This window comes from Hemitrygon akajei, chromosome 1 (genome assembly GCF_048418815.1).
Source record: "Hemitrygon akajei chromosome 1, sHemAka1.3, whole genome shotgun sequence".
Taxonomy (NCBI): domain Eukaryota; kingdom Metazoa; phylum Chordata; class Chondrichthyes; order Myliobatiformes; family Dasyatidae; genus Hemitrygon; species Hemitrygon akajei.
The window spans coordinates 55,774,578-55,798,998 of record NC_133124.1 but is presented as its reverse complement, the minus strand read 5'-3'; the positions used below and the strand labels follow the sequence as shown (position 1 = coordinate 55,798,998).

At 37.5% G+C, this 24,421-nt stretch overlaps 1 protein-coding gene across 1 annotated transcript in view; it reads left to right on the top strand.

Moving 5' to 3' along the window:
* Window positions 1-24,421, top strand: part of rock1 (Rho-associated, coiled-coil containing protein kinase 1) — a 159,135-nt gene that overhangs the window by 69,052 nt on the left and 65,662 nt on the right. Inside the window, exons 9-19 of the mRNA XM_073043500.1 lie at window positions 504-595; window positions 9,757-9,916; window positions 11,300-11,366; window positions 13,419-13,507; window positions 14,628-14,676; window positions 15,734-15,869; window positions 18,038-18,129; window positions 18,215-18,461; window positions 20,711-20,817; window positions 22,432-22,582; window positions 23,308-23,468. Of these exons, the coding sequence (XP_072899601.1) occupies window positions 504-595; window positions 9,757-9,916; window positions 11,300-11,366; window positions 13,419-13,507; window positions 14,628-14,676; window positions 15,734-15,869; window positions 18,038-18,129; window positions 18,215-18,461; window positions 20,711-20,817; window positions 22,432-22,582; window positions 23,308-23,468 (1,351 nt within the window). The remainder of the gene's footprint in view (window positions 1-503; window positions 596-9,756; window positions 9,917-11,299; window positions 11,367-13,418; window positions 13,508-14,627; window positions 14,677-15,733; window positions 15,870-18,037; window positions 18,130-18,214; window positions 18,462-20,710; window positions 20,818-22,431; window positions 22,583-23,307; window positions 23,469-24,421) is intronic.

The window sequence follows — 24,421 nt, the reverse complement described above, 5'->3', positions numbered from 1 at the left end:
TAACCCTACCTCATATTTGTCTTTGGAATGTGGGAAGAAAGCAGTGCTCCTGAAGGAAACACACACTTGCAGGGAGAGTGTACAAATCCTCACAGACAGCAGTGGGAATTGAACCCCAATTCACTAACCACTATACTATCGGGCCACCTAAATGGGCATTGAAACTTTCTCAAACATGTCAATTCAACAATGATTATTTTGAAAGCCTATGGAGCCCATGTCACTTAAACTATTCAGATTAATTAAGTTTTCTATGCAAAAAAACTTCAAAAATATTGCTTTTGCCAGCGACTCAGATTAAAATTTGAAAAATTGGTACATTGATGACTTATCAGTTTTGGTTGGTTTAGAGAGTTAACAAGAATTGTTAATGATTTTAAATTGAATTGGCTTGAAGGAAACTATATCCTGTTTTAAACACTGCAAAGCTATAGGTTATATACTTCTGTTTTTCCTGATATGAAGTGCAGTACTTCGTTAGTATTGTTGATTGTTTTCACTAGGGAAGTAAGACTAGGCCGGAATGGTGTTGCAGAAATAAAAAAGCATCCTTTCTTCCGAACTGATCAATGGACCTGGGAAAATATTAGAGAGAGTAAGTTAACTGTTACTCATAAAAAATGTTTTGCAATGTTATTCTGCAATTGTATTAAAAAACATTATATCCTTTTTATATTTTCTATTGGACACCATAATATTTTCTAGCAGGTTGGAAAATTGTACTCCATTGATGTCAAAGTGCTATTTTTATTAATGTAGCTACAAATTGTGAGTAGTGGCAAGCTTTTGACTCTATTGCTCATCTTGAATGTGATTTTTCCATCTTTACAGGTCACTTAGCTTTATGGCCATCCTTTGTTATGTCTGTAATCTATAAATCTAGGTCTCCTGATCCATGAGAAAAGATTGTGTTGAATGGGCCTTTGAGTTTAGAAGAATGTGTGATTCTTTTGTTGAAACACAATTGAAGAGGGTTAACCATAGTGGAGCTGTGAAAATGATTCCTGTGGAAGACCAGTCAAGAACTAGGAAAACAGTCTCAGGTTAAGGAGAGGATCTCTTAAGGCCAGCAGTATTTACTCATTTGCTTGCAAATCTTAGAATTATTTCTGCCCAAGAATCTTGGCAGTTAATCTATTCTCATCATATTAAGAGTTTACATTGGTTGCTTCTTGCCTCAGACTTTGTATTCTACACTTCTGTAAAAACAAAACTGGAATTCCTATTTCTTCTTTATGATTAAGTTTGGAGAAGTGGAAATTCACTTGGTATTGGTAACCATGTACTATTGTGTTGGAAAGTGGATACAGATGGTCATAGGAAAGTACAGCACAGAAACCGACTCTTTGGCCAATCTAATCCTTGCCAAAACTTTTTAAACTATCTACTCACATCGAACTGCACTGGGACTATAGCTCTCCATACCCCTACTATCCATGTATCTATCCAAACTTATCTTAAATGTTGAAATCAAGTACACATGCACCACTTGTCCTGGCAGCTCATTCCACACTCTCATGACCCTCTGAGTGAAGACATTTCTGCTCATGTTCCCCTTAAACTTCTCACCTTTTACCCTTAACTCATGACCTTTGGTTTAGTCCCACCTAATCTCAGTAGAAAAAAGCCTGCTTGTGTCAAGGAATAAAGTCCTAAACTATTCCTTTCCTTATAACTCAGGTCCTTCAGTCCAGGCAACATCCTTGTAAATTTTTTTCTGTACCCTTTCAACTTTATTTACTTCCTTCCAAAACTGCATGCAGCACTCCAAATTTGGCCTCACCAATGTCTGATACAGCTTCCAACATAACATCCCATCTCTTGTACTCAGTACTTTGATATATGAAGGCCAATATGCCAAAAGTTTTCTCTATGACTTTATCTACCTGTGACGCCATTTTCAGTGAATGAATGGTCCTGTATTTCCTGCTGCCTTTGTTCTGCCGCACTCCTCAGTTCCTGATTGGTCCTACCAAAGTGCAAAATCTCACACTTTTCCTCATTAAATTCCATCTGCCATTTTTCAGCTGATGCAGATCCCTCTGAGAGCCATGACAACCTTCCTCACTGCCAACTACAGCCCCAATCTTGGTGTCCTCTTCAAATTTGCTGATCCAGTTAACCACATTATCTTCCAGATCATTGATATAGATGACAAGCAACAAACGACCCAACACTGATGCATGCAGCACACCACTAGTCACTGGCCTCCAGTTGGCAAGATAATCCTCGGTAACCACTCTCTGGCTTCTCCCACAAAGCCAATATCTTTATCAATCTTTTTATTGATTTTAAAAAAGCATATATACAAGCAAGAGGAGAATTACCTCAAATATATATATCAATAACAATACATGTAGAAGGTGAAATAAACATTATCAAAATCATACATAGTATTAATCTGATATAGAATGTATAATAAGGAAAAGGATAATTAATGCTCCTCTTATCAATTCATTAAAAAAAGACTTTTTGCATTTTTTATATGAAAAACCCTCCACTATTCTCTACAAACAAAAAAAGGACTGGGCAATCCATCCTGATACCTTCCAATCAAATCCAAAACTTCAAAAAAAAAACTGGAAGAGAGTCAATACAAAAATGAATAAATCAAATCATATGAAAATATTGAATAAAAGGTCGCCAGATTTCTTCAAATTTAAAGGATGTATCAAATGTCCAACTTCTTATTTTCTCTAAACTTAAGCAGAACATTATGGAGGAAAGCCAATAAAAAACAGTAGGTGGATTAGGATCCTTCCATTTAAGTAAAATGGCTCTCCTAGCCAATAAAGTTGAAAAGGCTATCATCCGCTGAGCGGAAACAGGAATATATCCTGCTTCCGATGGAATAATCCCGAAAATTGCTGCAAGTAAATTTGGTTGTAGGTCCAGATCCAAGACTTTTGATAAAGTTTTAAAACATTTTAAAAGGTGGACAAAAAATTGTCCACCTTTATGCAAGACCAAATATGTGGGTTAAAATGGCTACCTCAATATTACATTTATCGCAAATAGGATTGATATTGTGAAAAATATGGGCTAATTTATCCTTTGACTTATGTGCCTGATGCACTACCTTGAACTGTATCAAGGAATGACGGGCACAAATAGATGAAGTATTTACCAAATGAAAAATTTTACTCCATTGATTATCTGAAAGTAACTCTTGAAATTCCAATTCCCAAGCACCTTTAATTTTATCATTAGATATCATTCATAAATTCAATAACCATTTATAAATTGTAGCTATCAGTCCTTTTTGAAGTGGTACAATGTCAAATCCAATTTACTACTTCATCCTGAACGCTGAGTGACTGAACATTTGACCTTGTCAAATGCGTTACTAAAGTCAATGTAGACAACACCCATTGCCTTGCCTTCATCCATTTTCCTGGTAACTTCCTCAAAAAAAATTCTACAAAATTGGTTAGCTGACCTACCAAGCATGAATCCATGCTTACTATCCTTAATCAGTCCATGTCTATCTTAATGCTTATATATCCAGTCCCTGAGAATACCTTCCAATAACTTTCCCACAACTGATGTCAGACTCAGCGGCCTGTAATTTCCTAGTTTATGTTTAGAGCCTTTTTAAAAGAGCAGAACAACATTGGCTATCCTCGGGAGTACTGTCATGACATTTTCACTGATTATTATCTCCACCCCACTCCTTGAATCCATCCTGCTTTGTCATGTCTAAAACAACAGAACCCCAGAATACTGACCTGCCAGTACTGCCCTTCCTGCAACCAACTTTCACTAATGGTTACAACGTCATAATTCCAGGTGTTAATCCTTGCCCTGTGCTCATCCACCTTTTCTCCAATGCTTCTTACAGTGAAGTATATGTGGTCAGGGTACTAGCGGCACCATGCTTAACCTTCTGATACTTGACTTTGTTTGGGTCTTACCAACATCTATCTCCACAACCTTTCCACTAACTATTCAGGCATTCTAGTTCCCAGCCCTCTATAACTCTAGTTTAAAACCCACATGTAAGCATTAACAAACGCTCCTGTGAGGATATTATTCCCCCTCCTTTTGTGTAGGTTCCACCTTTCCTGGAAGAGAGCCCTATTAACCAAAAATCATATGCCCTCCCTCCAACACCAAATCTGGCCTCACTAGCACATGGCACAGGTAGCAATCATGAGATCAGAATCATGGCGGTCTTGCTCTTTAACTTAGCAACTAACTCCATAAGCTCCCTTTGCCGAACCTCATCACTCGTCCTACCCATGTCATTGGTACCTATGTGGACCGTGACTTCTGGGTGTTTACCCTCCCACTTAAAAATGCTGAGGACTCGATCTGAGATGTTCTGGACCCTGGCACCCAGGAGGCAACTTGCCATCTGGGAATCTCATTCTCACCCACAGAACCATTCTCACCATCTGTCTGTTTCCTAACTACTTGAATCCCCTATCACCAGAGCACATGTCTTCTCCCCACTTCCCTTCTGAGTCAAAGAGGCAGACAGTGCCAAAGAACCAATCGCTGTGCCTTTCCTGTATTTGGTCATCTGCCCCCAACGGTATCCGAAGTGGTATACATGCTGTTGAGGAGGATGGCCACAGTGGTATTCTGCACTAGCTACTTAACCTCTTTCCCCTTCATGACTGCCACCCAGTCTCCTGTATCCTGCACACTCATCCACACAAGTCTTGAAGTTGGTTGCAATTGTGCTGTATGCATTCAAACTTGAAAATGAGTTCTTGAATATTGTCCAGTCTGCTGACTCAGAGCAGCCCTATAAGCATTCTTCTGCCTCCTTTGACCACACCTCTTGATCCTCCTGGCTGTAGTCTCTGCCAGTGTGACGGGAGGAACAGTTCGTATACTCATATAACGCTCGCCTGTTTTTGAACTTATTCAAGTGATTAGGCAAGTCCATATATTCGGTCATTCCTCTTAAAGTACTCTTAAAACCGGCTTAAGTTGGCTGATTTGTTTCTCAGCAAACAGTTTAAAATATTCTTTTTTTCCTCTTATTTTAATATACAGTTGTTACCAATTTTAGTACTGGTTTATCTGTTGCAATGATGTCCAAAAGTATTTTGCAGTTACTCATTTATTAGGTTAACTTTGAGAAGAGAGAATTTTGATCCTGTTACTGGCACTGGCTGGCATGTTGTCACAACCACCCTCCATATTTGAACATTTCTTTGTGCTTCAAACTTTTGAAAAAGCTTTGAAAAATGTTTTGAAAATTTTATCCCATAAATGCTGACTGACCTCATTTATTGCCAGGCTATTTTGATTTTTTACAATAACATAGCTTCTCTTAAAGCAGACCCCTCAAATGTAGTTCAACAGATGTAGAAAAAAAAATCTGCAAACATCAGGCATAATAAAAATACTGGAACCACAACATTCAAGTCCATTCAAATGTTAGATTAGGCAGTATTGGTAAAGGGAGAGATAGATTTGATATTTTTAAAGTTCAAAGGAAACTTATTATCAAATACATGTATGTCATCAAATGCAGCCCTGAGTTCATTTTTCCAGTCATAGGAAAGTACAGCACAGAAACAGGCCCTTCAGTTCAACTAGTCCAGTTCAATCCATTTAGACTTGTTAGTCACATCGACCTGCACCGGGGCCATAGCCCTTCATAAACCCTCCCATCCATGCACCTATCCAAACTTCTCTTGAACATGGAAATTGAGTTCATATGCACCACTTGTGCTGGCAGCTCATTGTACACTCTCACACCCCTCTGAGTAAAGAAGTTTCCCCTCATGATTCCCTTAAAAGTTTCACCTCTCATCTGTAACCCCTCAGTGGAAAAGCCTGCTTGCATTTACCCTATCTATACCCCTCATGATTTTGAACACCTTAATCAAATCTCCCCTCAATCTGCTATCTACCAAGGAATAAAGTCCTAACATGTTCAACCTTGTGCAATGGTACCAGAAACTTTGTGAACCCTGTAGAATTTTCTGTCTCTGCATAAATATGACCTAAAATGTGATCAAATCTTCATGTAAGTCCTAAAGCTAGATAAGGAGAACCCAATTAAATAAATAACACAAAAACATTATACTTGTTCATTTATTTATTGGTACAAGTATGTGAATCTCTGATGTTAATGCCTTTTGCAAAAGCTATTTGGAATCAGGTGTTCCAATCAATGAGATAAGTTTGGAGGTGTGGGTTGTACAGGCGCCCTGCCCCATTTAAAAAAAAAAAAGACACACAAAGTCCAGTTACTAACAGAGCTTGCTCTTCTCAAGAAAGATCTCTTTATGTGCACCATGCCTCAATCAAAACAACTTTCAGAGGACTTCAGAAGAATTGTAGAGATGCATGAAGCTGGATTTCAACAGTATTTCTAAAGACCTGAGTGTTCATCAGTCTACAGTAGGAGAAATTGTCTACAAATGGAGGAAACTCAGTACTGTTGTCAAAAGTGGGCATCCTGCAAAGATTACATCAAGAGCACAGCATACAATGCTGAAGGAGGTGAAAAGAACCCAAGAATAACAGCAAAAGACCTGCAGAAATTGCTAAAATCTCTGTTCATGTGTCCAGTACATTAAAAAACTCTGAACAAGAATAGTGTTTATGGAAGAACACCATGGAGAAAACCACTGCTGTCCAAAAAAAAAAACATTGCTGCATATCCCAAGATTGCAAAAGACCACCTGGATGTTCTACAACGCTTCTAGGACAATGTTCTGTGGGCCAATGAGACAAAAGTTTAACTTTTTGGCAGAAATGCACATTGCTATGTTTGGAGGAAAAAGGGCACTGCACACCAACACCTCATCCCAACTGTGAAGCATGGTGGAAGGAGCAGCATGGTCTGGGGCTGCTTTGCTGCCTCATGGCCTGGACAGCTTGCAATCATTGAGGGAGCAATGAATTCAAATCTGTATCACAACATTTTACAGGAGAATGTCAGGGTAGCACTCTGTCACCTGAAGCTCAATAATCCTGACCTTAATCCTAAAGAAATGTTGTGTACAGACTTGAAGCAAGCAGAAGCAGCTCATGCAAGGAAGCCCACCAACATCCCAAAGTTGAAGCAGTTTAGTAAGTAGGAATGGCCTAAAATTCCGCCAAGCCAATAAGCAGGACTGATCAACAATGATCAGAGCCATTTGGTTGAAGTTATTGCTCTTCAAGGGCATCACACCAGTTACTGAAAGCAAAGGTTCACATACTTTTTCCAACAAATACATGTAATACTACACGTAATTTATTCTCAATAAATAAATGAGCAAGTATAATGTTTTTTGTTATTTTTAAAATTTGATTCTCTTTATCTAGTTTTAGAATTCATGTCAAAAGCTTTCTTTAAGACTATATCTACCTGTGCTAGCATTTTCAATGTATTATGGGTCTGTATTCCCAAGTCCCTTTGTTTTACCGCATTACTCAGAGTCCTACCGTTCACTGTATAGGACTTAGCCTGGTTGATCTGACCGAAATGCAGCACCTTGCACTTTCCTGCGTTGAATTCCATCTGCTATTTTTCAAACCATTCTTCCAGCTGGTCTAGATCCTACTTCAAGCTCTGATTACCTTCCTCACTGCCCTCAATCTTGGTGTCATTCGCAAATTTGTTGATCCAGTAAACTACATTATCAGCGAGATCAATAGACCCTGCACTGATCCCTGGGGCACTCCACTGCTCACAGGCTTCCAGTCAGAGAGGCAATCATCTGCTACCACTCTCTGGTTTCATCCACAAATCCAATGTCTAATCCAGTTTACTATCTCATCTTGAATGCCAAGTGACTGAGCCTTCTTGACCAACCTTCTTTGTGGGACCTTGTCAAATGCTTTCGTCAACTTTCCTGGTAACTTCCTCAAAAAACTCTTTTAAGATTGGTTAGACCCACACAAAGCCATGATGACTATCCCCAATCAGTCCTTGTCTATCCAAATGCTCATATATCCAGTCCCTTAGAATACCTTCCGATAACTTTCACACTACTGGTGTCAGTATAATTTCCTGGTTTATTTTGGAGTCTTTCTTAAGTAGTAGATCAACATTAGCTAGGGTGATTTAAATAACTCTGCTGGGGCCCCTGCAATTTCTGTGCTTGCCTCCAAGGGAACACCTTGTCCACTGGGCGATTTATCCACCCATATTTTCTTCAGGACAGCAGTTACCTTTTCTGTGATGTGTAAATACTCTATTACCTTGCTGCTGCTTTGCCTCACTTCTAAAAACTCTGTGACCATCTCCTGAGTAAATAGAAATGCAAAAAACCCATTTAAGATCTCTCTTCACACGCAGAGATCTTCATTCTGATATTTCAGAGGTCCATTTTGTCCTTGCAATCCTTTTGCTCTTTACATATCTGTAGAATCCGTAAGATTCTCCTTCACCTTGTTTGCTATTGCAACCTCATGCTTTCTTTTCGTGTTTCCTGATTTCTTTTTCCGTATTCTCTTGCTTTTCTTGGACTTCATAAATAACTCATTTGTTTCCTGCTATGCACATTTCTTTTTTTTCCTTAACCAGGGCCTCAATATCTCTTGAAAACCAAGGTTCCCAAAACTTGTTATCTGTACCTTTTGTTCTGACAGGCATGTACAAGAGTTGTACTCTCAGAATTTCACTTCTGAAGGCCTCCCACTTACCAAGACTACCTTTGCTCGAAAACAGCCTGTCCCAATCCACACTTGCCAGATCCTTTCTGATAGGATCAAAATTGGCCTTTGTCCAATTTAGAATCTCAACTCATGGACCTGACATATCTTTTTCCATTTTTACTTTAAAACTAATGGCATTGTGATCACTAGATGCGAAGTGCTCACCCACACAAACATTTATCAACCTGCCCTGTCTCATTCCCTAAGTGTCATCACTGGAGGAGTGATAATGTCAAGAGAGGGTTGCAGAGTTGTCGAATCTGACACATCAAGCCCAAAGGGATTTTAAAACTAGCATCACAATGTTAAAATAGAGGTGCTTCCAATACTGAAACCATAGTAAAGCAATTATTCGCTCTACAGAGAAAACATTGATTACTGCACCAGGTGAAAACCTTCATTAGAAATGAGCACTGGAAATAAGCTGTTTAATGGGATTGACTCAAAAAGAGCAGAATAGGCAAGTTGAAATTGACAATGCTAACTCTTGTTACACTGTTATATACTTTTACATAAAGGTTAAATGCATAATGAATTTATTTTCATGGTGGGTGATGTTGGTGATGGTGCCGCATCTCAATGAAGATGGAATACAAAACTGAACATGTGCTTTATCACACTTAGATTCCTCGACAGACGTAAGCTTGAGGTCCACAGTCAGTTCATGTCAAAAACTGAAGAAGAGCTTGGAGAAGTGTATAGGGATTAGACCATGGCTGAGAGTTAAATTATGAAACAAGTTCAATTTATTTTTTATATATTTTCATGAGTTTGGAAGATGGATGATGATTTGAGAGTCCAAACTGAGATGGGATTTTATAGATTAAGTGTGTAGAGACTATTCCTTTAGCCAAGGAATCTAGACAAGGGGAATATTCTTCAAAATTAAATCTAAGCTATTTCTGAATTGGGATGGAACAGGAATCTGAATCACTTGCCTTCATAAAATTGTGAATATTGCGGTAAATTTATATTTAAATTGTCTGATGTGCCAAGTGCAATATTTTGTAAGGCAAGAATGTTAATAGAGGAAAGGTTAGTTGATATCTTTCTGATTGGTAGAACCAGACAGAAATGCTGAATAGAACTGATGTGATGTTCCTGTGTATAATACAATTGACCCATGGATGTGTTTTATTTTAGTTTCTGCACCTGTTGTGCCTGAGCTAAGTAGTGACATTGACACAAGCAATTTTGATGAGTTGGAAGAAGACAAAGGTGAGGAAGAAACGTTTCCTGTACCGAAAGCCTTTGTTGGAAATCAGTTACCTTTTGTTGGCTTCACATACTACAGAGACCACCAGTGAGTATAACCATGTTGAACAAAAAAGTCGAAAAGTTACCAGGCGCCATAATATTGAAGTAAAAACAAAAATGCTGAAGCTCTCAGTTCTAATGAAAGGACTCAGACTTGGAATGCTAATTATATTTCTTTTTCCACATTTGTTGAAAATGACATGCTGAGTGTTTCTAGCATTTTCTTTGAAATACATTCAACTTGTTTAAAGCAAAGAGCAAAGCCATGAGTTTAACTTTTAAAAGGACATTAAAAACTAATTTTTTTTTCATATGTTGTGATTCAATTATATCTGAAGAGCAATTGGGTTCTATGCACTCACAATGCATACTTGTGGCCAGCCTGTCACTGAGACCTGCCCAGGAAGTCCAGTAATGGCAACAAGTACAAATTGCAAGACTGATGTTACTTTAGTAACAATTTATTTTTGCCATAAATTTATGTTACATGAGCAGCAGGTGCGTTGCCTGCAAAGTTAGGTCTCAAGTAGGAAGTAAAGCCGACACTTTTCTCATTGGTCACCTCTGCCATCACCTTTGATCTGCACTCAAACTTTCCTGCTACTTTTGACATCTGCTTTTCATTCTGCTCTTGACAATCTATTTTTACCACAACCTGATTTTATTCTTATGTTTTCCCACAACCTTAGAATCCACTATCTTCTCTTTGATTTCATTAGTTTTTAACACTCATGATCTTTCCCCTCAGTTCCCTTGCTTTCTCTTCCTCACCACCACAATTGTCAAGGATTGCAGGGGCAAGGACGAGTAGAAAGTTAGTGTGCATTAAAATATCATTGTTAACATAAAGGTATACCCATCCCAAATGTCACCTTTGCATGGTATATTTTTACAAGTTGAAGGATTTGTATCCCAAAGTTTGTAAGACAGATTTGCAAATAATGACATATTCATTTACTGATCTCTACCTACTGTAAATTTGGATAGAATTTACATACATGTTTCACATCTGAATTTAACGATGTACTGTTTTCACTGAATTTTAGGCGTTGAAGAATGTCATCGCTATCTGTATCAGGAATTAGTTAATCTTTTAAACAGTAATATCTCAACTGATGTTTATCAATGATTAATACCCAGAAAGTTATTCCTCTCCTATGTTACTCAGGAATTCTGTCCTCAACTGGGCCTGTCTCGAAAGTATTTGGTCAGATATTCTCAGCATTTATTTCTCTCTGTATTCTTCTGCCTTTGTCTGTTAACTCTGCTGCACAGCTATCATTCACACAAGGCATCTTATAGTCCTGAATGTCACAGACCAACTGATGAAAATATGCCTTTTCAGTATTAACTGCTTTGACATAAAGTTACATTGAGAATGGTAATAACTGTTTCTATAAATGTTTCATTGTTTTCATTCTCTTATTAGGAATTCATCTGGTACTCCTAAACAGGCAAGTGATTGTAGAACTCGTTCTACCATGGACAATAGCCAAGTAAGCATTTTGTTATTGATTTGAGATGATCCTTGAGTAGTTAAGTGCAATTCTTGAAGCAGTTGTCACAGTTGTGAGTTTTCTCTGCAATTCAAGAAATAAACTATTGTAAAAAGTTTATTACTAAAGTTAAAAAGGTCAGTCTCAGAGTAATATGTCAGGAAACACATGGGGGGGGGAGAAACAGAAGATTGGCATCATCGTTACAGTTCACTTCAATATTTCTTGAAGTAGATTTTTCAAATTCTTCGGAGCTAGGTTCTCGAGTGGAGAGGTAGATTTATGGTGTTTGGTAGAACTCTGTCACACAATGCTGAGGGAATGAGGAAGATCGATAGAACTTGTTATGGAGATGAGAAAATGGAAAGTTTACAAACATATGAGCAAAATGACCTTTAAAACTGCTTTACCATTCAAAAGATTGTGATGTCTTTTCAAACTATCATCTACTGTTCTAGTCTATCCCCAATCTCTCAATTACCTTAATATCAAAAACTTGATTTTACTCTTGCGTTCATGAATTCTTGGGGCTAGAGTTTTTTTTTACACTTTTAAGTGGGGGAAAAAAAATTCTTTTTACCTTGATTTTGAAAGTCTTGACACCTTATCCTGAGATTTATTCTAGGGTCCTAAGGTGGGTAGTCTATTTAAACCCCTCTCAGAATCTCATACATCTGTAGGAAATCATCTCTTATTGTTAGAATGCAAGTTGATTTCATTGGTCAATCATGCTCAAATGCTATCGCATCACTAAAGAAGTTAAATGATTCTATCCTACATCATTTATTAAACAGGTGTGAACTTTGTTAGGGTTGGACACCAAAATTGTACATGCAATAACAAAACCTTGTACAAGTGAAGCAAAGCTTCCTTGCTTTAATCCTCCAATTCCCTTGCAATGAAGGCCAGATTATTTTTTGTTTTAAATTCTTTGCTGTATCAGAATGTTAATCTGCTGCTGTCCACATTAGCACAATTTTTTCTCATTGTTGATTTTTTAAAAACTTGCCACTTGCTATTCTTCATAGGAGGAAAAATGGAAAAGAAAACAAATGATCAAAAGTAATATATTAAGGACCTTCATAAAATAGCATTGAAAAAGAAATGTAGAGGGCAATCTAATTCAGGAGGCAGTTTTTTTTTTGCTGAAGTTTGAAAATTTGGAGAAAGTATATACAAGAAGTTAGTGTTCGATCTACTTTTTTTCTTGATGCATGATTTGTATCTGGATGTAGTACGCACTTCCCCAGTTTGATATAGAAAAAAGGGATTTAGCAAAAATACTGTTAAATATATAGATATGCATTTAGATGAGTGGAAGAGACAGTTAAGTAGTAACATTTAAAAGAAATGTGTAGAAGAGTAACATAGTACATTATAAATTGGAGGGAAAATAAGGTAAGAAGTTAAAATATTTCCTAGAAAGTATGCATTCTGGTGGATAAAGCCAACAGTAATTAAGGTTTTAATAATAGTTAAATATCAAGCTAAATGTTTTAATAAATTATTTTACATTTAATTTTGAGAAACATTTGAGTAGCAGGTACTTGTAATGGCTAAAGAGTTAAGGATATCTGCAAAAGGACGCTGTTACACATCTGACATCATAAATGTGCTTAACCTGAAAGCCAAAACATAAAGTTAAACTATGATGAACCTTTTTTTTAAAAAAAAGAACTCAAGCAAAATGAATGTATATGGCAAATGTAACATCAGCAGTTTATCCTGGGGAAAATATAACTCTAAGTTATGTTTGGAGTACAATGATCAAATGATCAAAAGTTTTGGAATCAGCTTGGCGCTGAAATTTTTTGTTGTAAGAATACACTGGAGAAAACAGCAGGATCATAGTGGCTTGCTTGCACTGAGCTCTGGTGGCTCACTGTTTATTACAGGATACGAACTACTTGCTCCATGGAAACTAGAACTCAAAATATGAAATGCATAATTATATATGAGACCATGAATTGAAGTTTATTATGAAACTCGCTAGCTTCAGCTGATAAGTTGTTTGATAACTAAGTACTTAACCTGGTTTATTTTGGTTTTAAGATTGAAAATTTGAAAAAGACAATTGATGAACTTGAAGAACAATTGCACAATGAAATACAATTAAAGGATGAATGGGAACAAAAATACAAGTAAGTCCTGTCACATGATATTTTTAATGACTCCTCTTATTGACATAGGCCTGTTAGCCTTTGTCATTCCACTTCCATAAAGATTTGGTCTCCACTTGGAATACTTATATTGTAGTCTCTTGCACTTGGAAGGGTTTAAAGACAATCTCCTCTGGGTGCTCCGGTTTCCTCCCACAGTCCAAAGGCATACAGATTGGTATGTTAATTAGTCATTATAAATTATCCCATGGTTAAGTAGGATTATATCAGGGGATTGCTGGGCAGCGTGGCTTGAAGGGCCTATTCACCAGTGTGTGTCAGTATATTTTTGGAAGTGCAAAATTATTTAAATAAATAAAATCAGCTAAAATATTTTCAAACCTATATGGTGGCATCTGTTAGTTTCGCGAGACCATGGATCTGCGCCTGGAATGGTTTCCAGGGCACAGGCCTGGATGAGGTTGTATGGAAGACCGGCAGTTGCCCATGCAGCAAGTCTCCCCTCTTCATGACACCGATGTTGTCCAAGGGAAGGGCAAGGGCCGATACAGCTTGGCACCAGTGTTGTCACAGGAGTTGCCAGAATGAGGTTGAAGGCAACGTCGGACTGCCTTAGGGACTCCAGCTCCGGATTTGTCCTCAGGGTTTACTCCCAAAGCCTTTCCCATGAGTGGGTATGGCTGCAAGGCAGCAGAGATTTCCCTCTGTTAGATGGACTGCCTTCCGAAGCTGACGAGCTCCATCTACCCAAACAAATGTATGTAACGTTAAAATAATAGATAGTCCTAAAATAGTTCTGAGATATATATTCACAACTTTTTTCCTCCGTATCTTTACAATCCCTATGAAAAGCATTGGGGTCAGGATCTTTAGCATTACAGACTTGGAGGTCAGTCTCCGTCTCCCTCTCCGAATTTCACAGAAACTAAGCTCCTCCATTACATTCCTTACGACACCCAGGAGAAAACGTGTAGCATACTATGTGCGTGAGAAGTCTGAGACTTCCATTTAAGCAAATGCTGGCTTCCATTTAACAAAGCAAGTACTTCTGAGGAGTATTTTGACCAAATATGGTAGGCCAGAATTTGTCTACTGTTCCTTTTCCTTGCTTTTGAAAGTGTTTATTGATTTTTGTTTACAGGGCAGGAAATGTAAAGTTGGAGAAAATTACAAAAGAACTGGACGATGAGGTGATTTGTGTTCAGATTTATTATTTATTGTAATATTTAACTAGCATTTACTTCTACATGTGTACTTAAGATTTGTTTCGAAAATGTTGGAATAGTTCTGCTTATTTCTATTTAGAGATAATACCCATAGGGTTGGTGGTGGTAGGAACGTGGATCAGGATTTTTGAATGGGGGTTATTTGGACATGGTATTATCCAGGCAGGTCAATGATGATGCATTGGGAATTAACTGAACAGTTATTTATGGCTGGAAGATAGGGAGCAGATGATCAAGGTTGAGTGGTGGTCCATTCAGTGATAAATTTTAAGTTGATATTAGCTTTTAGGTTATCTAGTTGGGAGTCTTGTAGTCAGTCAAACAGTTGACCTGAAGACATGGGACTTCAAGATGATGTAAAGGCTCAGAGCAAGGAGTAAGAAATGCTTCAAGGATTACCCTTCAAACATTTCTCCGATAAGATGTCTCATAAAAATTACTAGCCATACTTTAATGCCAAAGTAAGTTTCATCCCTCCTTTTAGGATCAATATTGGAGTTTTATGTAAGATTGTTTTGAAAGTGCAGTCAAAATGTGCAGCACACATTGCTTGATTTTACTGAGTGCATCTGGTGCCTTTGTGCATAAGCACATCATACATGTGCAGTACCTGGAACTTCAGTTTCAATTAGGTTTCTAACAGAATTCAGTGATTTACAAAAAATAGTTGAAATGTTTTGGTTACTAATCTTTAGAAGTTACCAATATAGGACCTGATGAAGGGTCTTGGCCCGAAATGTCAACTACCGGTACTTATTCATTTCCATAGATGTTGCCCGACATGCATAATTAATAATGTAGTTTTTCCAGCATTTTTTCAATGTAAAAACTTGTAAAAAAAAATAATCTTTCCATCACTGCTGCTTGGAAACTCACCAAGAATTTTGCTTTTTAGGTCAAAACTCAGTTACATTCAGACAAAGTGTTGCTATATTATTGAATTGTGTGTTTTGTGTACTCAAACTAATTGTGAAGCTACTCTTCTGTTCTCCAATGTTTCTTGTTTTGCTTTTATCCAAAGGGTATTGCAAGAAAAACATTAGAAGTTAACTTGTCTCAGCTTGAGAAGGAAAAATTGATGGCACAGCACAAGGTCAATGAATATCAAAGGAAATTAGAACAAGAGGTTGAAAAGAGGCGCAATTTGGAAAATGAGGGTGAGTTCAATGCCAAAACCTGATGTGTTCCTGAAAAGTATTTTAGAAATGAGCGAAGTGGACTGTCAAATTAAACTTGGAAGAATTTTGTTTAAGATTTGAAAGAGCAGACCAAGTTATTCAGCCCATTGTGCCTCTTTGCCATTCATTAGCCAGAGTGCTGTGTTCCAGCTTTAGCCGCCCATACTTCACTTCACTTAATATTGTCCATCCATGATTAGTTTAGATTCAATTATCATTATGGTAAGTCAAATGCCAGAGTGCTTTTGGAAAAGTAGTGAAGATTCTTGGAAAAGTCAAGATGTAATGCTTCATATTCCAAGAAAACTTATTTTGACCTGAGCAGTAATATTAATACGCTCCAAATATTATGGCTCCTCTGGTTGCTAGGAGCAAGTATGTGTGCAATTTTTACATTCACTTAAAATTTACAAGAAGAGAAAGCAAATCTATGCCTGTTAGCTGGAATCACAATTCATGATTCTTAATTGAAAGGAGAAATGCAACAAAATAGATGAAAATCTATTTAAAAAAATGAATTTGTAATTGGCAAATAGATTCAGTATTGTTGAATATGGAGAATTGTCTTGGTTTAAAAAAGTTTTTTTTAAAATAAATACAGTCTTTGTCTCTAAATATGATAGAAAAGCAGAAGTATGGGAAGTAGGGGAAAAACAGGCTTTGATCTATGCAACACACACAAAATGCTGGTGGAAAGCAGCAGGCCAGGCAGCATCTATAGGAAGAAGCACTGTCGACGTTTCGGGCCGAGACCCTTCGTCAGGACTAACTGAAAGAAAAGGTAGTAAGAGATTTGAAAGTAGGAAGGAATCCGAAATGATAGAAGATAGGAGGGGGAGAGATGAAGCTAAGGTGATTGGCAAAAGGGATACAGAGCTAGAGAAGGGAAAGTATCATGGGACGGGAGGCCTAGGGAGAAAGAAAGGGGGAGGGGAACACCAGAGTGAGATGGAGAGCAGGCAAGGAGTGATTGTGAGCGGGACAGAGGGAAAAAAAAGAGAGGGGGGGGGATAATAAATAAATAAGGGGTGGGGTGAGGAGGGACATTAACGGAAGTTAGAGAAGTCAGTGTTCATGCCATCAGGTTGGAGGCTACCCAGACAGAATATCAGGTGTTGTTCCGCCAACCTGAGTGTGGCTTCATCTTAAGATGAACAACACCTTATATTCCGTCTGGGTAGCCTCCAACCTGATTGGTAAGATGCTGGAGTTCATTATGAAAGATGAGGTTTTGAGGTATTTAGAAGCATATGATCATGCATGCCAAAGTCAGCATGGTTTCCTTAAGAGGAAATCTTTCCTGACGAATGATTTGGAATTCCTTGAGGAAATGACAAGTAGGATAGACAAACAAGAGTAAGTGAATGTTGCTTACTTGTATTTGGGAAGGCAAATCTTGGTTGTATGCTGCATAGGTACTTTGATAAATGTACTTTGACTTTGAATCTTTGAATAGAGGCAAAGACTGAGCAGGGAGCAAATTCAGAAATCAGAGTGGCAAATGGATTTGGGAGCTCTTGGGATTTGGGAACCCTCCTAAAGATTAACTTGCAGGTGGTAAGGAAGGCAAATGCAGTTTTAGCAATCATTGCAAGAGGACTAGAATATAAAAGCAAGGATGCAGTGCTGAGGCTTTATAAAGCACTGGTCAGAACACACTTGGAGTATTATGAACAGTTTGGGTCCCCATTTGTTTCCTGTAATGGAGGAGTCAAGGGCCAGAGGGGGGAGCCTCAAACCCTTGCAGTCTTTCTTTTCCTTATCTCTGTAATCTACTTCAGTTTTGGCCTCATCAGTGCCCTGTGTTCTTGAATTCCCTCCTTGGCTTCTCCGTCTCTCTCTGTTTCATCCTTTTAAAAGAATACTGAAGCTTTCTCACCTGTTCTGATATATTGCATTGTATTGTCCTGTGTTAATTTGTGCTTAATGCATTTTTTATCGCATTGTCTCAAATACCTGAATTTCACATTAATAAAAATAACCACAAACACTGATTTTTGCTTTTTATAAATTCATGCTGATTAAAATGTCGTGTTTTACATACTTTTTCTGATGTGCTTATTAAAAAGAATTATAAGCAATCTACCTTGCTTCATGAATTTATTTGATAAGCAGTGGTAACTTACACATTGTTATTGTTTATCAAGGTTCCATGTTAAAGGAGCAACTTGAAGATTTGAAGAAAGTGACTCAGAGCTCCCAGATATCAAATGAGAAAATTGTGCAATTACAAAGACAAGTAAGTTCTAAACTAATAAACTCAAATTTTTCCCAAAATCAGTGAGCTGAAATAGGACAAATTATTGTTTGCTTTTTGTTAACAGTTAGAAGAAGCCAATGTTTTGTTTCGAACTGAATCAGACACCGTAGCAAGGTTACGGAGAAATCAAACGGAACTAACAAAGAGTATGAGTCAGTTGGAGACCGTAAACAGTGAACTGCAGGAGCGAAACCGACTTTTAGAGACTACAAAGCTACAACTGGAGAAAGATATTATCCAACAACAATCTGCTTTGGACACCGAACGAAGAGATCGCAGTCATGGTTCAGAAGTGATCAGTGATTTGCAGGGTAATAGACATCTTAAAATTAATACTTGTTAATAATATGTTAAAATATTACTTTTTTTGGTTCATTTGTTTCCCTCGGGCAAATAGGAAAATATATTTGAGTTCCACTTGAATTCTTGCATTGAGATATACCCAAGCAGTGAGATGATCACTCTCCTGCAGATTTCTGAGGTAATTATTTTCTTTTTATCTCTCTGTGACAATGAGAAGCCACCTGAATTTGGAGGGGGGAGGGGTAGAGTTAAGTGGCAGATGTGCTCAGTGCTTCATCAGTCTGTGAAATCAGCCATTGGTCTTTTACCATATAATGCATTGGACCAATTTTGCTGAAAGCTAGGAAATTCTGCTTGAATTTCTTCTTGCTGGCGTATATGTAGACCATTTTTTTAGCTTTGTTGTCAGTGAAGATTTTCCTTAATTTGTCTGTTGTCATGGGAAAACTTCAATAGGTCTGCATCACCTCTGAAATAGCATGAGGAACTTTGAGGATCTGATTTCAAAATGCAGAGGTCAAACCAGGTTGAATAAAGTAACAACTAACAAAGAAAAGGATCAAAACAATTAAGATTAAGTAAGTGAGGTAAAGGATAGTTGGAAATCTGAAAAAGTATTTTTAAGTTTCAATACCAATTAGGGAAGGAGACTAGAATAAATATGATTAGAGAGATTGTTTAGGATTAAAATGGATTCCAGTTAATTGGGACATATTGGTACCGGTACATTTTGGTGTAAAAATATAAGGCACTTGCAAGCAGGCTTTTCAACTGAGTTTGGTGGGATAACAATTAGAGGTCATAGGTTGAGGGTAAATGGTGAAATCTTTAAGGAGAACATGAGGGGGAACTTCATTCAGAGGGTGGTGAGGGTTTGGAACAAGCTGTCAGGCAAGTGGGGTCAATTTCAACTTTTAAAGAGAAATTTGGATAAGTACATGGATGAGAGGAGTATTGGGGGGGGGCTATGGTCCAGGAGCAGGTTAATGGTTTGGCACCAGCTAGATGGGCTGAAAGGCCTGTTTCTGTTCTGTATTGTTCTATGACTCTATCTTGATTATTAACCTTATAATTGTCCTCCCTTCACAAGCCCGGGTGAACTTCATTTCAAACATTAAAAAGAATAATTTGAAGTATTCTGATCAAACACATTGCATTTTTAATGTATTATTTAGAATTAGTCTAATGTGCTTTCTACATATAATTTAGTCTTTTGCTTTCATCAAACAAGTTAAAAGATAAAAACAATGAAATGAGATTTATTATTGAACTTTTAGTTGTGAATTCTGCTTACTGTATGCAAACTGTGTCACTTAATCCCTCATAATCCTGTCTGCTCCCCTTCCCCAATCAGTTAGAACTGATTGTTTTCCTTCCTTTTCACACCCCTATTACACCAGTTCTCTTTGCATCTTCAAAAGAGCTAGTGCCAGTTGTAACCCCCTTCCACAATCAGCAACACTCCCCCATCCCACCTGTATATTTTTCTTCCCTCCACTGACTTCTTAACTATAAATTCCAAAGTTGATGGCTCTATCACTAACTCAAAATACTCAATTTCCCAACAATCCCCCATGGATGGAGTTTAGAATCTTTTCATAGTCTTTCCTTTTATTAACAGAAAAGGGCTAGCCAAATTAGCAATATTTTGAGCTAAATATGAAATACTTTTTATTTGGGAATGACAACAGGTTGGTGGCTTGCTGGTTTATGTTAAATGAGGATTAGGACTCAGTAAAGTTTATCCGTTCTGGCACAGAAACATTACAGTACTTCCTAGCAGTTTTAAGCAATTTCAAATACAACTTTTGTGCCTGTTTTTTCCCTATTATATTTATCAGATAGCCCTGAGACGCATCATAATTTTCCTTAGAATTCCACCTTCCTAGACTGCAATGTGCAGCTTCACAGATGTTAGCAGCTCTGCATTACCTCTCCAACGTCATTCTTTTATAAATGAAATAATAATCATTCTGTCCCAGTAGAAATTGCTTCAAAGTAGTCTAGAGAAAAATTGGTTTTATTTTCTAATTGCCAGAAGTCATTGTTAGGACTCCAAAATGTATGTCTGCTAATGCAGCATTGGCCGTGGTTTGAACCGAGTTCCAATAGTCCATGGAGGTTAATAATGTTGCACTGAGATACCTACAAGCTGGCCCGGCAGGAGTTTGTTAAATTAACTGCTTGCACCAACTGTTTTAAATAATCTCCAAGCATAATTATTTTATAATGGATTTTTAAAAAATTTTTTTGACAGCTCGAATTACTTCATTACAAGAAGACTTGAAATCAGTAAAGCTTAACCTTTCCAAATCAGAGATGGAAAAGAAGCAAGCACAAGAGAGACTTAGTAATTTGGAGAAGGTACTACTGCATAATTAGGATAATATCTGTGAAAAGATATTAGCTTGAAATACTTTTTCTCACCACAGGTGTTAATAGCGATTGAAGATTTCCAGCATCTAAACATTTTCTCATTTGTGCTAATATCCATGATTGTTACTTGAACACATTGGTATTTGGTTTCCATTTATTCTTTAGCATTTTTGTTTCCATCTTATTCCAAGATTGCTGATATCTATAGTTATTCAGTTCACAAGAAACAGATGAGTACCTTTATAAGTGCTGGATATCTAAGATTATAAACACAAATTGTCTTTCCTAAGTGTTTGTCTTATAAAGTGTTTCTTGGTCAAAATTAATAATAGATGCATTTAAGACCATAAGACATAGGAGCAGAACTAGGCCATTTGGCCTATTGAGTCTGCTCCACCATTCAATTATGGCTGATCAATTTTTTTCCCTTCCTCAGTCCCACTCTCTGGCCTTCCCTCCGTTATCTTTGATGCCATGTCAAATCAAGAACCTATCAAGCTTTAAATACACCCAACAATCTGGCCTCCACAGTTGCCTGTGGTAATAAATTCCACAAGTTCACCACCTTCTACCTAAAGAAATTTCTCCACATCTCTATTTTAAATGGACACCCCTCTATCCTAAGCTGTGCCCTATTGTTGTAGACTCCTCTTCTGTAGGAAACATCATTTCCACATCTACTCTGTCCAGGCCTTTCAACATTTGAAAGGTTTTAATGAGATCCCCCCTCATCCTTCTGAATTCCAATGAGTACAGACCCAGAGCTATCAAACATCCCTCGTATAATAACCCTTTCATTCCTGGAGTCATCCTTGTGAGCCACCTCTGAACCCTCTCCAATGCCAGCACACCTTTTCTTAGATGAGGAGCCCAAACTATTCACAATGCTCAAGGTGAGGCCTCACCAGTGCCTTATAAATCCTCAGCATCACATCCCTGCTCTTGTATTCTAGACCTCTTGAAAGGAATGCTAACATTGCATTTGCCGCCTTCACCACCAACTCTATTTGTAAGTTAACCTTTTGGGTGTTCTTCACAAGGACTCCCATGTCCCTTTGCATCTTAGAGTTTTGGATGTTCTCCCCATTTAGAAAATAGTCTGCACATTTATTTCTACTACCAAAGTGCATGACCATGCATTTTCCAGCATTGTAGTTCATTTCCCCTATATCATTTATTGCAGTGTGTGAGGATAGGTAGTCCTGTGCAATGACTACGAAGAGGTGCACCGTATGACCTAAAAAAGATTTTTTTTTCTCTTGTGCAAAGGCATGTGCCTTTCATCCTGTCCACTGTACTTTAGTTGTGATTACCAGTTGTGGAAACCAAAAGTGCTGAATATATTCAGCAGTTGAGGCACCAACTCAGGATATTGGCTTGATACATTAACTCTGTTCTTTCATTACATATATTGTCTGACCTGCTGAGTCTTGCCCAATTTTTACTTGAGATTCACAGCATTAGTGTTATTTTAATTCTTTGTTGTTATGGAAGCGTTTTTGTCATCTCCCATTTTTTTTAAACTACAAAGGTCATCGGTTTAGCAATTTTAATCCATTATATTCAAAACATATAATTATTTTTGTTACTTTTCCATTGTAGGAAAAGAATAACCTGGAAATCGATGCAAATTACAAACAAAAAATGTTACAGCAGCGACTGGACCAAGAGGTCGCTGAGCACAAAGAAACCAAAGCACGATTGGCAGATGAGTATGAATCCATTGAAGAAGCAAGATCTGCAGCCATGAGTGGTTAGTGTCTGCTTGGACTATTTTTCAAATAAGTGGATTCAAAGAACTAGATGCAGGTTCTGTAGTCAACTTTACTGAATAGCAGCATGTATTCTGAGAATGTAAATGAGCATATCAAATTTCTAATTAGTGAATGGTTTCACACTTGTGGTACTACATTGGCCTCAGCATACACTATATTAATAAGTATGCCTTGATAAAGCCCATAACTTGAAAATTATTTCAATTGTACTGTGAAATGTTTGACAGATTTGACCATGTGTAAAATTATGGAGGTTTCAATTCCAATTACTTGACTAATAACCATAGACCCTGAAACTTTTTGTATAGTTCCAAACACCTTTGTAGTATCTAGTACCTCAGCTAAAATGATTTTTACCAGTCATTCAAGTTTCTGTTTTATAAGAACATAAGAAATAGGAGCAGGAATAGGCCATCCAGCCCATCGAGCCTGCCCCGTCACTCAACAAGATCATGGCTGATCTGTCCGTAAACTCAGCTCCATCTACCTGCCTTTTCCTCATAACCCTTAATTCCCCTACTATATAAAAATCTATCTAACTGTATCTTAAATATATTTAATGAAGAATCCTCTACTGTTTTATCTGTTAGATACTTGTGCTGTTTTATTTTTCTGACATCTTAAAATCACGAAAATACAGCCAGTATGATATTTGTAATATCCTAAAACACCTGGAGTTTCAAACTGGTTTGCTGTGTTTCAGAAATGGATAACAAGTTGAGAGAAGAGAGGTTGTCCAAGCAAAGAGCCGAGAATCAGATGATGGAAATTGAGAAGCAGCGGTCGATGCTGGATGTGGATTTAAAGCAGTATAAACAAAAGGTGGAGCAGCTCAGTAAGCAGAAGGAAAGGTTGGAAGAAGAGGTGAGAAAATTTTATTTAAATCATCTCTGCTGGAGATTTTGTTTTCAGTATTTATTGGAACATTAGATTCTAACAGGAAAAAGTAACAAAACCAAAGGTAAAATTTTAAACAGAAAAGATTCTGCAGATGCTGGAAATCTTGAGTAATACACACGAAGGTAAAATTGTCTTGAGCAGAGAAACTTGATCTTGAAAAAATAACATGGATCATTTTCATATAAACTTGTAATATGTTACATTAATTTTATTTATTCAACATACCATTTGAAGTTTGTTATTTAATCAATCATTTTGTTTCTGTTATAGAGACTTTCAACATGGAAAGGCACAAAGCTTTCCAAGATAGTGTTTTTAAAAAAAAAAAAAATAGTTTTGAGAGGGAAGTATTTAAGAAATTTTCAACAAGACCGAAGATCTCTTTACCATTGATCCTCAGTAATAAGTAAACTGCTTTTGGATACTGTTAGGGTGAAATGACCCACCGAGGGAATCTGCAGTGACTCTGGTCCTGAGTCTGGCTCTGTGGCTCAGAAGGGAATTGGGGAGAAGAGAAATGCAATAGTGATAGAGGATTCCATTGCTAGAGGAGCAGACAGGAGGGTGAACTGCCAGAAGTCGTGGTACATACAGGTGGCCCCCGTTTTTCGAACGTTCATTTTGTGACAGCTCGCTGTTACTAAAAACCTGCATTAGTACCTGTTTTCACTAGCCAAAGAGGATTTTCGCTTTTACGAAAAAATACGCCTGCTTTATACATGTATTTACCCCGAGAAAGACTACCATGACCGTGAAGCCTTGTGTGGGCAGTTGTGTGCGTCTGCATGTACATACCGATTTTTTTTTTTCTCTCCAAATCGATTTTGGCTCACTATCTTCCCGATTTTGATATGTGGAACTACAGCGTACATACAACATTTCCACTTTATATAGGCTGTATATTTATCATATCATTC